Raw genomic sequence first — 15989 nt, forward strand, 5'->3', positions numbered from 1 at the left:
TTTTTTTTTTTTTTTTTTTTTTTTTTTTTTTGAGGCGGAGTCTCGCTCTGTCGCCCAGGCTGGAGTGCAGTGGCCAGATCTCAGCTCACTGCAAGCTCCGCCTCCTGGGTTTACGCCATTCTCCTGCCTCAGCCTCCCGAGTAGCTGGGACTACAAGCGCCCGCCACCTCGCCCGGCTAGTTTTTTGTATTTTTAGTAGAGACGGGGTTTCACCGTGTTAGCCAGGATGGTCTTGATCTCCTGACCTCGTGATCCGCCCGTCTCGGCCTCCCAAAGTGCTGGGATTACAGGCTTGAGCCACCGCGCCCGGCGGGAAACACATTTCTATGACGCATGCTCAGAGGACCTAAATCATCCAATGGTTTCATTCACTCCTTTCATAAGAGGTCTTCATGTGGATCTGCGTTCAAACGTTAACTGTCATCACTGCTTTTCTTACTGCCTCCTAACAATATAGCTGGCAAGTAAAGAAAAGATAGTTCTTACTATTGAGATTTTTTCTAGATACAGTGTTCTGGGCATATGAGGCCTGGAATTTCTGCAACTAACTTTGGTACCATAAAAGAGGTTAGCCTGAGGATGCCAGCACAGATAGGTAGTGCTGAAAGAATCGTGAAGAAATCGAGCTAGTCTTGATCAAACCCTTCCTGAAGTTTATAATCTTGTAATTTTTCAGTTATATGAGCCAGTTATCTTTATTGTTTAAGCTAGTTTAAGGTAGGTTTTGTCCTTTCACCTAAAGAGCCTTAACTGATAAGAGAATTCCCAATGTATTTAAGTGTAAACATCAAGCTTCTTATCACACACTTACAAGCCCCCTGCCTCCCTTTCTGACCTTTTCTTTTACTTCCTAGCTCTTCACCATACTGTGATTACATAGATCTTACTCCTTGAAAAATACTATTTCTACCTTCCAGTTGCTGCTCCCTCTGCTCTAACAGCCTGCTCCATATCTGAAGACATTTGACTCCTGAGCATTCAAGTCTCAGCTCAAATCCCACCTCTTAGCCTGGGCAACATAGTGAGACCCCATCTCTTCCCACCCCCAAAAATATTAGCTGGGTGTGGTGGTGCACACTTGTAGTCCCAGCTACTTGGGAAGCTGAGGCAGGAGGATCACTTGAGTCCAGGAAGTTGAGCTGCAGTGAGGTGTGATTGTGCCACTGCACTCCAGCCTGGGTGACAGAGTGAAACCCCGTCTCTAAAAAACAAAAAAATCCCATCTCCTCAGGGAGGACTTTCTGATGATAATTTATGTTCCCCAATGCCCACCCCACATTCCTTCTCGACCAAAATACCTTGTGTTTGTCAGAGTTCTTATCACTGTTTGAAGTTCTTTATTCACGTGTTGGCTTATTGATTCTGTTACCTTGACTACAATGTAAGGCCCACAGGGGAGGGGCATTGCTTGTGTCGTTCACTTCTCTTTGCCAAATGTCTGGCATGGAGAAGTACTCAACAAATATTTGCTGAAATAGCGACGGCCTTTTGGATACACACACTGCGTATGAGGGTCCAGCTGGAGGAGGCCCTCTGGGTAGGGTATAAGAGCAACTGTCCATTCCAGTGCATTCTCCTCGGGGTTTAGCTGTCTTCTTCCCATGTCATGCAGTTGTTTCATCTACACTGCCTAGTTCTATTTTTTTGTCTCTGCTCTCTCAAGAATCTGTTTCTTCTTTAGGAGGAAACAAGAAAGGGCACTTAGTGTTTAGTTGTGAACGTAGAATCTTGAAGGTGCGAAAAAAGATTTGACTTCAAGAATACAAGAGGAGTGAGCAAATGACAATAAGGAGCTGGAGGCAGCCAGGCTGACCTGTGTCTTGAGCTGTCCTACTCACTATGGTGTATTCAATCAGGCATAAAGCTGTGATTCTCCTAGGGCTCAGAGAAGGCAGCCGTGCTCTTGTCTTAGCAGAGGTCAAAGTACAAGGACTGATCAGAGCAGAGGGTTTTTCTATTTATTACAAAAGTTGTTACACAAATACAGCTGACCAGAAGGTCTAAAAACAGCCCAGACTCTTCCAACCCTCATGCATCTGTAGACAGAGGGAGAGCCATGGTCTTGCTCACACACAGGGGAGCCCTTCTTAGAAGAACTGCCTGTCCCTTGGAAGGTTCAGAGTCTTGGGTCCAGCAGCAGAGAGGAGCCCAACCTGCGTGGACAACCCCTTGAGGCAGCCCTTGGTCACAGCTGCTCTGGGTGGGCAGCAGATTTAAGTTTCATAGTTCACGTGTTCCCACCACACAAGTCAAATCAAGGCATGAAAATAAAAGAGAAAAAGGGGAAGGCTGGAAACGGGAATCCTGGAAAGAGGGTGCAGGTCGGGGAAGGAGACACAGTGGGTTTCTGAGGAGCTGGCAATTTCTTGACTTGGATGGAGTTACATAGTATTCACTTTAAAATTATTCTTTAAATTGTACATACATGTTATATACTTTTCTGTATGCATATCTTTAAATTTTAAAAATTAAAAAAACAAAGAGGCTAAAAGTGAATAAAGGGGCTGACGATGGAACAGAAAAGAAGAAATTAAAGAGGAGAGATGATGAAGGAAGAAGATGGCCAAGGCGGAAGACGATAAAGTCCCGGAGGTGGTAATGCTGGCCTCAGTTTCTCTTCTTCTGTCTGGATACTGGTTCTACTTCTAGGTACCGGAGCCCGACTAGCATACCCAGGATGGAGAAACCTTAAATACAGAGGAAAGATTAGTGACTGACACAAATACAGCACCTTTTTTCCCTCTCTCCTGTGTCCACCCTCTGTACTAGCTCTCGAGCTGGGACAGTTCCTATAGGAGGTCTAGGGTGGTTGGATGCTTACTTGCCACCATCAGAGGCGCCAGGACACCAATTGTGGGAGCTGCAGTTCCATAGACAAACAACTCAGAGAGGAAATGCCCCAGGGCGAGGAGGAAGGTCCAGAGTGTGATGTGATAGAGCCTACAAGGAAGCAGACAGAAATGGGAACCAAAGTTACTGTTTGTTCAGAACAGAGGAAAATTATCAGACTTGATACATACAAATAAGAACCCAGGATGTGATTCAGGCTTAAAAGAAAGGACACTTGTTCCTGAGGAAGACCTGGTTATTTGATCACACCAACATTCTCATCTAGGGCAAAACTGAAGGTTTCAACTGCTAAACTGAGAGGAGAATGGTTCGGGCACCCAGAATGAATGTCCAAGTCTCAGCAAAGTGGTGAACTCAACTATAGTAAAGCAGAGCCTGAATTATGACAATCCCAGGCAGTGTAGACAACTTTGGATCCAGCACGCTTACATATTCTATTTATCCAAATTGGTTGACTCTGCAGTCTAATCCCATCTGGCAGGCATCTGGCCACGCACTTGTTGGTGTTTATATGATGGATGCCACAGAATGAATGGCCTCATGGCGAGTAAGGAGCAAGGACACCTCTGCGGCTTTTAGATGCTCTTGAAATATACGTTGGTTACTTTGTGTTTTAGCCTAGAAAAGCAGTCACATTGAGGACATGGTGACAACCTCATGGGAAGAGAACTTGTTTTTCAGCTTTGACTATAAGGTAGAGAAGAGACAGGCTACTAGGTGACTGACCACTTTGGTTGCTGACATCTTTTTTTTAGGTATAAAATTTTTTAAAATTATGAAATACTTCAAACATACAAAAAATTTACCGAACACTGTAATGAACACCAATGCAACCAACACCCAGCTCCCTCAGATCTTAACCTCTTGAGACTTTGTTTCAGAGACTCTTTTCTAAGAAATACAAACTTACAGAGTAGAGTTAAAGCATCCTGTGTATCCTTATCCTGCTCTGAGCCTGTTCTCCCTCATCCCTACAAGTAACTGGCATCTTACATTTGATTCATATCTCTCCTGTGCATGTTTTTATACTTTTTTTTTTTTTTTTTTTTTGAGGCAGACTCTTGCTCTGTCTCTCAGGTTGGAGTGCAGTGACACAATCTCGGCTCACTGCAACCTCCGCCTCTTGGGTTCAAGCAATTCTCCTGCCTCAGCCTCCCAGAGTAGTTGGGACTACAGGTGCATGCCACCACGCCCAGCTAATTTTTGTATTTTTAGTAGAGATGGGGTTTCGCCATGTTGGCCAGGCTGGTCTCGAACTCCCGGCCTCAAATGATTGATCTGCCCGCCTTGGCCTCCCAAAGTGCTGGGATTACAGGTGGGAGCCACCATGCCTGGCCCATTTGGAAACAGGTATGTATGTGTGTTGACTTTCAGTCTCCAGTTAGGGAGGGAATAGGATCAGAATGCATATCAGAAGTGAATGGATCAAAGTCCTAGGCTAGAAAGGGCTGGAAACAGGAGTCAGCATTTGCAACTGTCCTGTGTGGGCAGAGGGGAAAGTAAATGGTAACTGAGATAAAGATGAGTCAGGGTTAGGCCAGGCATGGTGGCTCAAGCCTGTAATCCCAGCACTTTGGGAGCCGAGGTAGGCAGATCACGAGGTCAGGAGTTCGAGATCAGCCTGGCCAACATGGTGAGACCCTGTCTCTACTAAATATACAAAAATTAGCTGGGCGTGGAGGTGCGTGCCTGTAATCCCAGCTATTGGGGAGCCTGAGGCAGAAGAATGGCTTGAACTCAGGAGGTGGAGGCTGCAAGGAGCTGAGATTGTGCCACTGTACTCCAGCTTGGCTGACAGAGCAAGACTCTGTCTCAAAAAAAAAAAAAAAAAAAAAAAAAAGATAGGTCTGGGTTGTCTTTGCTCACTTCAAAAGCACAACAAGCAAAAGAGATATCCCTTATACTCATCAGCAATTCTTCATCATGGTACAGGTCTTTAAAATGATTATTCAATCCTCCCTTCCTCTTAGTCACCCTGAGAGGTAGAACAGATATCTATTCTCATTTTATGGATGAAGAGGCCAAGGTGAAAGCAAGGTGAATAATGGACTTGCTACTGCAAAGCTAGTTACCAACAAAACTGCAGCCAGAACTAAACACACTGCTTCCAAAAGTATGTGTCAGTCTAGGACAAGTAAACTGTAGTTTCAAGTTTGGAAAAAAAAAAATAATAAGGTTGAAGAGATCAAAGGGCTAATAGCCTTGCTTCAAATCTCACGTAAATCAGTCTTTCTTTAAACTAATTGGATCTCTAATATTTAGATGTGCAAAATCAGGAATTAAAATCATGACCTCCAGGGCTGCTAAGAAGAGACTTAATCAAGATCATGTAGATAAAAGCTTGGCATAATAAGAGGAGGTCAATAAATATTACCACCCCCTGTTTTCCCCAGATGCCAAGAGCCTGGATAAGACAGAAAAACATCTTAATGTGAAGCTGGCATTCTGATAGCCTCCCTTGGTGACCTGAACAAACTGTTTCCACCTAGATTGTGATGATGACTCTTGCTGGGAAGAAAGCTCGAGCCCCCTCCAGTGGCCAGAGCCGGTTACGGTTTCTGATTGCCTGCAATTGTTCCACCCTGGTCTGTTTGAGTACCCAAGACAGGTAGAATTCAGGAGCCCTAGCTTCTCTTTCACTCTTACCTGCTGATGCTGCATACACATACAACGGTTTACTTGTGGGTTCCTCTTTTTTCATGGATCGTGATTTCTGTTCATTTCTGCTTCTTAAGGAGGAATGTGAGAAAGGTAAGTGTGGGTGGCTACTCTAAAAAGAGCACACCACTCTACTTCTTCAGTAGAAGAAAGGCTGATTCTTTCGTAAAGAAGTGGAGGGGCACGATGCAGGCCACTGGATAATGGCCTGCCAGTTTGCTATGTCAGTTCCAGAGAATTTTCAGACTTTAATGAAGACCTGTTAGGTCTATCATGTTTTCTAGGCTTGGAGAGAATGTAACCTATGAGTATTTTGTTATCCACATTCTAAGCTAATGCATTAAAATGATTAACAGTTCCCATTACTCAAAGTAACAGGTATGCCTCACATCTGATTTCCAACAAAAGGATGCTAAAGCTCTTCCTTCCCTTACATACGTCTTGTTGTGAATGTCAATGGCACAGAGGCAGCGAATCACTGATGAGAGCAGCGTCCAGATCCCAAAGGTCCGAGCTTGGAGGCCATTCACTGTGTAGCAGAAAAAAGCAAGAGTGTTGAGAAGGGGAGGTTTGGGGTTCCTTCCAAACTCCTCCTATTTCACTGGTGGTTCATGGGAGGTAGGGAGCTGGACCTGACCTCTCTGTGGCTGGCAGGATGGAGGTCCTGGTGGCAACATGGGAACTAGAAGGAATTCCAGAATGAGAACTTCTCAGATTCTCTTCGAATGTCTACAGTTGGAAGGCAAGTTCCAAGAGTGAAAACCCACAAAAAGCCCAGTTAGGCAAATAACTCCTAGATATAGTAATTTACCCCTTCTGTCCTGAAAGCCAAGACAGTCTGCATCAGGACAGGTTTTGGGGAATGTTGTAGAGACTGATCTGGAAATACAAGATGCCCAGGAGGCCAGTAGACTTTCAAGGCTGATCCGGGAGAGAACTCAGAGATACTGGGGACCAATTTAGATGCCCACATATGGTCTTTAACATATGTGAGTGCTTGGGTCTCTTCCTGCATCCAGATCTATGTTGTTGGATGAACCAATACCAGGCTGGTTTCCTGTATGCATGGCAGTGGGACAAAGCACTGTTTCTTTGTTGCTTGCTGGGGGCACCCTGCTCTTGGTAGCTTTGTTCTGACATTGCTGTATTAAGTATCTTGCCCTGAAAGTATGGGTCATATTCCACCATAACAGTGGTTCTTCTTGACTCTGGACATTTATTACAGTCAACTGAGGCGGTTTTATAAAATTACAAGGCCTGGGTACCAGACCAACTATATGTATTCTCTGGAGGAGGGCCCCAGGCATAAGTATTTTCTAGAAACTCCCCGCTTGGATGATTTCAATGCAAAACCATTGAGCTAAGGCATCCAGTGGCTCAGGGATGCCAAAACAGTGGAAGATACTTCCTTTGCTGGTCTACTGCCTGCTGAATAAGATAACTTTTAAGGGACAAAATTGACAACTGAAAAGTCTACTAATGTTTACTTGGGCTTTAAGGAGTTTTCCAGCCTTTGGAAAACCAGACCGCTCTCCCAAATTCAGAATACTGCAGACCATCAGATGGTAGTGAGAAAAGATTCCGTATGCCAACCAAATATCTAGCATTCGCCCTGGATAGCTACCTTCTATATAAACCAATTTGACAGCTTTTCTTATGAGAAGACTGAGGACTTTTCTCTAGTTAAGAGTACTCAACCAGCCCTAACCCGATTAGGTATGAGGTGAAATTCTGTGGGACACTTTAGAGCACTGCCACGTTCAGAAGAGTACCATGAAGGCCCCTAGATCACAAGGGAGATGGCGGCTTCAACTTCTGTGCTGGCTGAACACACACACACATACACACACACACACACACACACACACACAGACACAGAGTTCTGCTCAGCTATATGCCCTTAAGTCACATGACCTCTGGACTTCTTTGCCTCAACTTTAAACTCAAAGGGCTAGACCAGATGACCTCTAAAAATCTGTGAATCTATATAGGGTTCCATGACCACCTGAGGGCAGCTTTTGAAGGTGAAAAGATGGAATTATTCTGCTCACTTTCCCAGGTTCTTTACTCTCATTATATTTGAGCTTTGCTTAAAATGAGCCTTAGCCTACTTAATTTCATTTTATACTCAGACACTGCAGAAAAACGAGCTAGGTCAGAGCCTGAATCTGGGTTAGCTATAAATGTGACACAGAATTGTCATCTGCTGTGAAACAGTGCTGCAGCTTAAACTACCCCACACACCAGCGTGATGAAGTGCAAGCTGAAATGGACAAACACTCTCAGCAGAGAGGCTCAGGAAGCCAGGAAAGGCTGCCATGGGCCTTCTTAAGTTTCATTTTGGGAGACCAACTGGAAGGGATTTTAAATATTTTCTCAGGGACTATGTCATGGGAAGACCTTGAATTAATAACTCTCCATGTGTAACATGGAATATGAGTCATGTAAACCCTAACTTGATTCTGAAGAGGGCTTTGAGATATATGTAAAGCTTCTTTATGGCTTTCTAGTGAGGCATCACAGAGTCACTAAGTAAGTCTATTTCCTCACTTGCCCTTATAATGCTTTCTTTTCTTTTTTTTTTTTTAAATACACGAATTGCCCAGGGTAGTGTAAAATGAACGAAAAGTATGCAGAGAAGCTTGGGGGAAAAAGGGTCAAGTGCTCACCAGAAAGTCTATTACTCCAGTGGCTGCCAAAGGCTAGCTAAGGCAGCATCACAATTGTCTGGGAAGTTTTTTAGCAACTGGATTCCTGAGCTCCACCCAGGTTCAATAAATAGGTTTGGTGAGGGAAATGGGTACCTGTGTTTGTTGAAGTTTGCTAGGTTATTCTGATGTACAGCCTGGTTTGGGAACCAGAGCATAGGGCCAGTCCTACAAAGGATGCAGAAATTCTTTGATTTCTTACCAAGGTTTGGCTTGCCAGTGTACAGCTTTTCATAGAGAAAGGTGTGGTCTCGGAAGCTCTGCAGCGTGTTCCCCATGGCTATGATGGACACCATAACCAGCCAACTTCTTAACACATTCAGGAAACGGCTCATGACTCCCCTCAAATGTGGGAGGGCTTTTTGCCTTGGAAACAAAGGCAGAGGACATGAGACAATGAGGGCCAGTCTATGTTAACCATAAGCAGGAAGGGAGGAAGAATGAAGCAGGCCAAAAAAAGATATTTAGTCACACTAATAGTGGTGAATGAACAGTATACTTTGCAATAAGTGGCACAGTACTTGTCTTTGTCTAAGCAATTTCTGCAAAATATTACCCTAAATCAGAGCTCCTTTTTCTGGGTTGGAATCAGTCCTCTATCTTTACTTCTATACCTTCACATTTTCATGCCATTCCTTTGTAATGCAAGTAGCTCAAAGGTGATTATAACTATACTCACAGACACCTGCCAGGCTATTGATGACAGATTTTTCCAAGCCTATGGAACTTTATACATTTGAGTGGGACTTACGGTGTGAGGTCACTATTTACATCCCTAGGTTTTCTGGACTCTGGTTCTCAGGTATACCATGCTCCATAAACTAGAAGAACAATCTAAAAGTTAAAAATAAACTGCTGTGTGTCAACTCAAAATAAAATCCTAAGCCCACCATGGACTGAACAGAGGCCCTCTTGGCCTAGGGGACCCCAGAAAAATCCTAAAACTGAGCCCCTGGCCATGACAAGATGGGAGGTCTCACATGCCCTGCTATATCCCTTCCTTTTTCAGGTTTAGAGACAGCAACTTACCAGCATTAAAGTTAAAATAGAGATCATAAGAATGACAGAACAGTTCTTTGTGCAATAAGGTACCAAATTATAAACAAGACCTAAGGCCATGCCAGGCAAGGGTTAAGTCACACACTCCACATTTAAAGAATAAAACTTATATTCTGCCACAAGGTTTTTTTTTCTCCAGCAGCTAGACAAGCACTGGCTTGAGATAAGCAATATTAAAACAATTACAGCTCATCCAGCTCACAGAGGCTGACTACATGACCCCTATTCCACCAGCTATAACTACACCTTTGATTGGACAAGAGACTGATTTTAGTAACTTTCTCCAGATAAGACCACCAACCATGGACTGCTCCTGGCCAGTTTAGCAAGATCACACACTTGAGTGTCTTGGTGTCCTGAAAAGACTTTTTGACGCATAGAGCCTAGGCGTGATAGACTTAAATGTTAGGTCTCTACTCCAAAGTGAACAGGGGTCATATGTGGTTACACATGATTGTTCAATATGCACATGTCAGGACCACCTTCAGGAATATTCATAGTTCCTCCTGTAAGCTGTTGAACATGTATGTTTAGCCAACCTGTTCAGCATAAAGCTCTACCCCAAACCCTTCTCCTTCAAAGCACCTGTCTCTGATCTTAGTGGGAGGCACTCTTCCCTGTTGGGTGGCTGTAACCCTTTGCAAGAGATAAAGCCTCTTTTCTTTTTCCAAATTTATAAATTGTGCCTGTTTAAGTTAACGTGTGACTTTAGGACTAGTAAGAAAATTATATAGTGAAGGAAACAGCAATCTTGGTGTTGGGCTGCAAGATAATACTAGGTCACAGTTCACTTACACCATGAACTGTGCCAAGCACCTAACACATATTACCATTTAATCTTCACAATGAGGTAGGCAGGCACTATTAATATTTCCATCTTACAGATGAGGGTTGGAACGGAGAGGTTAAACAAGTTTCTTAAGGTCACACAGCAAAGTCAGCAGAGCTGAGATAAGAATCATGGTCTGTTGGACTGCTGCTACCAACAGTGCTACCTCACTGTTTGAGACTACTTTAATGAAGTTCCCATTTTTTGATTAAGAAAAGCATACCATATCCTCTTCTGTCTTCAAGTTGTATAGAAAATACAATTAGATTACATACTTTTTATTTTTTAATTTATTATTATTATTATTATTTTGAGACAGGGTCTTGCTCTATCACACAGGCTGGAGTGCAGTGGCGTGGTCATGGCTCATTGCAGCCTCGAAATCAAAGGCTTAAGTGATCTTCCCACCTCAACCTCTCCACTTGGGCTCAAGTGATCCACTCACCTTGGCCTCGCCTCCCAAAGTGCTGGGATTACAGGTGTGAGCTACAGCACCCAGACTTTTATTTTTTTAAGGCTTAGATCAACTCTTGTTGAGTAGTAATTTCAGTTAGTCTGATTTAAATAAAACCAAAATAGATAAATAATCTAATAATGGAATGACTTTTTCCCATCCTCATCACTATTTTCTCAGTCCATGGTTTATCTCTTGTCAGGTTAACCTCTTGGGCCTGAAGTGGTAATAAACTAACAGGCTTTCTTTGTTACTTTGGCAATATAAATTTCGGTATTGTTCTATGCTACCCAGTGAGATAGATATTAAAGTCATCAATGGTCCAAGACAGTGTGAAACACCCCCCCCCCCCCAAAAAAAAAAAGCAATAAAGAGATCTAGAGAAGGAAGGGTGAATTGATGAACCTTTCAGGGAGAGCTGATCACAAAGGCGGTCTCTGTCAGAGACTGAGGGTCTACTGGATATCATAGGCCATTATCACTTGGGCCAAGATCCACCTATCCTCTTTATTTTCTCACCCTCTCTCAAGAGGAGACTCCTCCGGGGTTTAGAAAAGCTGCATGAATGCACCTCTCCACTTTTCTGCACAAGTACGCCTTCCATTTCACAGAAGCTCTTAGAAATCCCAACAGATAGCTGATGAGGACAGAACCTGAGTACTTCTGAATTGCTCTGCCAATTTCTCAACCTAATTTCCCTAAAGCTTTAGGGCCTCCTAGAGTGTATATAACATCTATTTCCAAATTTTGTCCTGGCCCTGGCCCAGCCCAGCCAAGCCCAACCCAGCCCAGCCCAGCATAGGTGTGCTGTTAAAACTTAATCAGGAGAGAGGGATTCTTATCTTGGCCCTACCACTTAGTAGCTGTGTGACCCTGGGCAAGTCATTTACACTTTTCAGTCTCGGTTTCCTCATCTGCAAAATGGAGATAGAAATATCAACCCGAAGGGTTATTGTAAGAATCATATGAGAGAAAGTGAAGGCTCTTTGTACAGTGCTAGGCTTATAGTGGCTGCTCATTCGCTCATCCATTCCTTCTTTCCTTGAATTCACCAGCCTTCTCCATCTTCCTAGCTCCCCCTTGTCATCGCCTCTCGAACCCTTTTCCCCCCAAAAGGTTGCCTTCCAGGTATCTTCCTTCTATCTCACCTCTATTTTTCCAGATTCTCCGATCCTCTCAATCAGAAGCAACACAGACACCTACATCCCTCTTCTCCCCCATATTCTCCTTACCTGGCGACCGGACCCCCAGCACAGCAGTGGCAGCAGCAGCCGCCGCAAACAAGCTCCCCCAGGACAGCTCCAGCCCGGAGTCCACCTGAGCCATTTGTCCCCACCCCCTCCCTCAGCCCTGCTCCAGGATTGGGTCGTTTCCTTTAGTCCTCTCTCTGATTGGCTGTCCCGGTTTTGCCCGAGCAGGAGATGGGGAGTGAACCCCTTTACTGCCAATCAGCGGTTGCCGCTGCCTGACCCTCTCCCCAGGTACGCCGCTCACGCCGTAAACCCTCCTGTTAGACCTAGCGGAACTCCGGGTTTGGAGTCAACCTCTTAGGGGCGGAGAAAAAAACAGCGGAAAAAAAAATAATAATAAGACTTTCTGCTGAGGGCAGGGCTCTGCGCCCGCGCTGCGCGGCGGTGACGACATTCGCCCGCGTCCGCAACTGAGCGTTATCAGCGCCTGCGCAGTGGCTCCCAGCGGGCGGTTGCTTGTTGGTTGTTGTAGTAACCGGGGAAGCGCAGTCGGCGGCTGCCCTGAGCCTTGCTGGGGAAGGAAGAGGGAGGTAGGCGCAGAGCGCGGTCCACGCCTACTCGCCCCGAACCATGGGAAGATGAGACAGGTAAAAGCCTGCGCCAGCGCGCATCCCTACCCTAGGGAGGAGCGTTCCCGGGTCCAGGCTGCAGCTGGCCGCCGCACTTCCCGCTCAGAGCCGGGGAGTAGCTGTTGGCTTCCGGGCGCGCCGCGTTGATTCGCGGCAGCGGAGTCGTCCTGTCCTTTCCGGGGGGAGCATCTGCGGACCTCCGTGGAATTGGGGTGAGCTGGGGTTGGGGCTGAGAAGCAGATTCCTTTAGGGCGAGGAGTGTTCTTAGGCGAATGTCTTTAATCTTCCGATCGACCTGTTTCTCCCCGCTCTGCAGGCAGCCTAGGAAAGGTTGGCATCCCTTCCCGTTTAGAGGTTTTGTTTAAACTTAAAGGACTTCCCAACATTTTGGGAAAGATCAAGAAATCCCCCTTGAGAATCCCCTGAAGAAAGCCATTGAAGTCATTAGACATTGCCCATTGCGCCGAAAATCATTATCGGGGTCGGTTTTTTGTTTTGTGTCTGATTTACAGTCTCATCGTATTTATGAATGTATGGAAAAGTTAAGAAGGATTGACAGCAAGTAATTATCGCTGAGTAATGGGATTATGGTCATTTAAACATATTCCTTTTCTTTATTTGTAGTTCCTATTTCTTCTTCTGACACACAAAACGACCATGTACTTTTTTACTTTGGAAAAAATATTTTAAGTTAGAAATGCAGTGTTGGAAATTTTCCAATTTTATTGTCTATTTGAGAGTCATATCAAAGTTTGTGATTTTTAGTAAGGAAGAATAATTTTTAAGAGTGGAAGGGCATTCCCCCCTCCCCCCCAACTATTTATATGGACCTTTGATTCAAGAGAATATATTCATCTTTCGGTTCATTGTTGAATTTATTTTACGGGAAGCATGATGGCATCTTGTCAGAGTGCTTGTCATAGAGTCTAAATAAATATTTTCAAGGTTTTTTTTTTTTTTTTTTTGAGACGGAGTTTTCGCTCTTGTTGCCCAGGCTGGAGTGCAATGGTGCGATCTTGGCTCACTGCAACCTCCGCCTCCCAGGTTCAAGCGATTCTCCTGCCTAAGCCTCCCGAGTATCTGGGATTACAGGAATGAGCCAACATACCCGGCTAATTTTTTTTTATTTTTTTATTTTTTTTATTTTTTAGTAAAGATGGGGTTTCTCCATGTTGGTCAGGCCGGTCTCGAACTCCCAACCTGAGGTGATCCGCCCGCCTTGGCCTCCCAAAGTGCTGGGATTACAGGTGTGAGCCACCCTGCCCGACCTGCAAGGGTCTTAAACCTTGAGTTTTTATTTATTTATTTTTAACCCAGGCCAGGTTTGTCGAGCAAGGAATATATGTTTTAGGGAATCAGTCACCTGCCTCAGACTGCCCTGAAAGTGAAGAGTCTATCCTTTTGGTGCATATTCGATTTAGTAAATAATGAGAAACTCAAACTTAGTAACAGCTCTTCAAATATATAGAGCACAGACAGTATGTTTGGAAAAAATCTTGACTTTTGTGGCATATCGAGGCACTGTTATGGAAGATAAACTTCTAGAGGTTGAGCACTATTGAGGAATATAGTCATTCTCATTACTTAGATTACCAGCAATAACCAATAAATAGACAACTGCATTGTGTTTCAGGTCAGTTGATCTGATCAAGTTGATTTCTTGCAGGAATTTGTGCCATCCAAATTAGGCTTGATCCAGTGAATCCGCTAGGAAAGGTCTCTGAGGCCCCCGTCTGCTGACTGCATGACAAACCCTAAAGGAAATGCCAGTCGTGATGGCCCGGGACCTGGAGGAAACAGCATCATCCTCAGAGGATGAGGAGGTCATAAGTCAAGAGTAAGTAATAGCAAGCCTGCTTTTGACCTGTGCTTTATACTCTTTTACTTGTATACTCTTATATACTCTTCTCTTTTACCTATATACTCTTTTATCTAGTGTCATTCCTTGGGGATTATCTAACTCCAGTTTTAGCTTCTATCCATAATGTCATTTAAGGTCTTATTATTCAGTCCCAATCAGCTATGAGAAATGAGATAAGGCTCTCTTTCTGGGCTCATAAGCGAACATCAGCTCTAAATGTTATGAAATGCAGGTAGTAGCTCTTGGTGAATGAACTCTTGCTCAGAGCTCCCAACATAGAAGATTTTGAAATGTTTCAGTATTGAAGAAAAGCATGTCCAAACTCTGTGACACTAGTTACGTTTGCTAATTTTCTCAAAAGCCTTTACAATGATAAAATGGTGGTAATATAGAGAGGTCAGGTAACTTACCATAGTAACTCTGAGACAGGATGTTAGAGTTCTATGGCCTGTGCTGCATCAATTGAACCACATTGCTTTCCTGAGTTCTTTTAGTTAAGAGTCCAGTTTCATGATTAATGGATCATCACAATAAGAATGCATGATAATAGCCAGGCGTGTTGGCTTACGCCTATAATTCCAGTACTTTGGGTAGCCTAGGTGAGTGGATCACCTGAGGTCAGGAGTTCAAGACCATCCTGGCCAACATGGTGAAACCCCATCTCTACTAAAAAAACAAAAATTAGCTGGGTGTGGTGGTGGGTGTCTGTAATCTCAGCTACTCGGGAGGCTGAGGCAGGAGAATGGCTTGAACCCAGGAGGTGGAGGTTGCAGTGAGCTGAGATTGTACCACTGCATTTCAGCCCGGCTGACAAGAGCGAACCTCCATCTCAAAAAAAAAAGAATGATAATGATAAATATAGCTATTACAGATGATGATAAAGGCTTTATCTTATCTATATCTTACATATTTTTAAATCTGAAGGTGTTATTATTTACACTTTTTTAAACTCAGGAAATTTTTTTCACTTTTTTTTTCACTTTTTTTAATCAGGAAATTTCCTCAGTGATGCATCAAGCGTAAGTGATGCATTGAGATTTGGACTTAGCTTTTCTGGATTTTGATCACTTTACTCTTTTGCCTCCTTTAATTATTACTTGACACAGAGTAAAGAAAGAATCTGGTTTAAAGGTAAAATTCATTTTTAAGATTCTCCCTGAGTCCTTTTAGATATGTGTGTACTGTGTAACCTGAAAAATAGAGATAATATCTCCCAGACTATTTTGTAGGGATCTGGTTAGACTCAAATAGAATAATGTATGTGAAATTACTTTGTAAGTGCCATACAAATGTAAGGCATCATTCTTACTGGTTTTAATATTGAATTTATGGTGGGCTTCTTATAAGATAGAAGATTACTTGTTATTGTAATTTGAAGAAAATTGTTGAAGCATTAAGAAAGCTTTGAGGAAACATTTCTTATCAGTGTTAGGTCATAGAAACGAATAGAGATTTGAAAGTATATTTGGGTCATTCTTGTTCAGGATAATTAAAGGGATAATTCCCTCTGGTTACTTTGTCTTTTTCTGACTTTGCTTTCAGTGTGCTGCCTCTTACCCATTTCATAAAACTTTTAACTTCTGCTGCAAGTATCAGTCTTTCCCCTCTTTAAAGGTTGCTCTTTTGCTCCATTACTGTCTCTCTTATTAGTGGGCTTACAGATTGGGCCTGACAAATGTTAGATTGAACTATATGAAACTGCCATTTTGGTTGGTCAGAAACAGTCAAATACTGATGATTGCAGGTAGTTT

General features: G+C 43.6%; 2 protein-coding genes across 4 annotated transcripts in view; one reads left to right on the forward strand and one right to left on the reverse strand.

Annotated features, from left to right (window-relative positions):
* Nucleotides 1-1933: 1933 nt before the first annotated feature.
* Nucleotides 1934-12209, reverse strand: ERG28 (ergosterol biosynthesis 28 homolog). Its single transcript, XM_025392857.1, has 5 exons — nt 11791-12209; nt 8419-8582; nt 5947-6037; nt 2822-2940; nt 1934-2687 (listed from the first exon to the last, which is right to left on the reverse strand). Exons 2-5 carry the CDS (start codon nt 8549-8551, stop codon nt 2608-2610), a joined length of 423 nt encoding a protein of 140 aa, XP_025248642.1. The 5' UTR covers nt 8552-8582; nt 11791-12209; the 3' UTR covers nt 1934-2607.
* The window catches only part of TTLL5 (tubulin tyrosine ligase like 5), a 292858-nt gene continuing 289030 nt past the window's right edge, over nt 12162-15989 (forward strand). For 2 of the 3 annotated variants that reach the window (XM_025392848.1, XM_025392849.1), the window contains exons 1-2: nt 12162-12395; nt 14044-14214. In XM_025392848.1, coding sequence (XP_025248633.1) covers nt 14141-14214 — 74 coding nt within the window. In that variant the 5' untranslated portion in view covers nt 12162-12395; nt 14044-14140. The remainder of the gene's footprint in view (nt 12396-14043; nt 14215-15989) is intronic. The other variant, XM_025392850.1, reaches the window with a different exon arrangement.

The sequence above is a fragment of the Theropithecus gelada genome, chromosome 7b (genome assembly GCF_003255815.1).
Source record: "Theropithecus gelada isolate Dixy chromosome 7b, Tgel_1.0, whole genome shotgun sequence".
NCBI classification, from domain to species: Eukaryota; Metazoa; Chordata; class Mammalia; order Primates; family Cercopithecidae; genus Theropithecus; species Theropithecus gelada.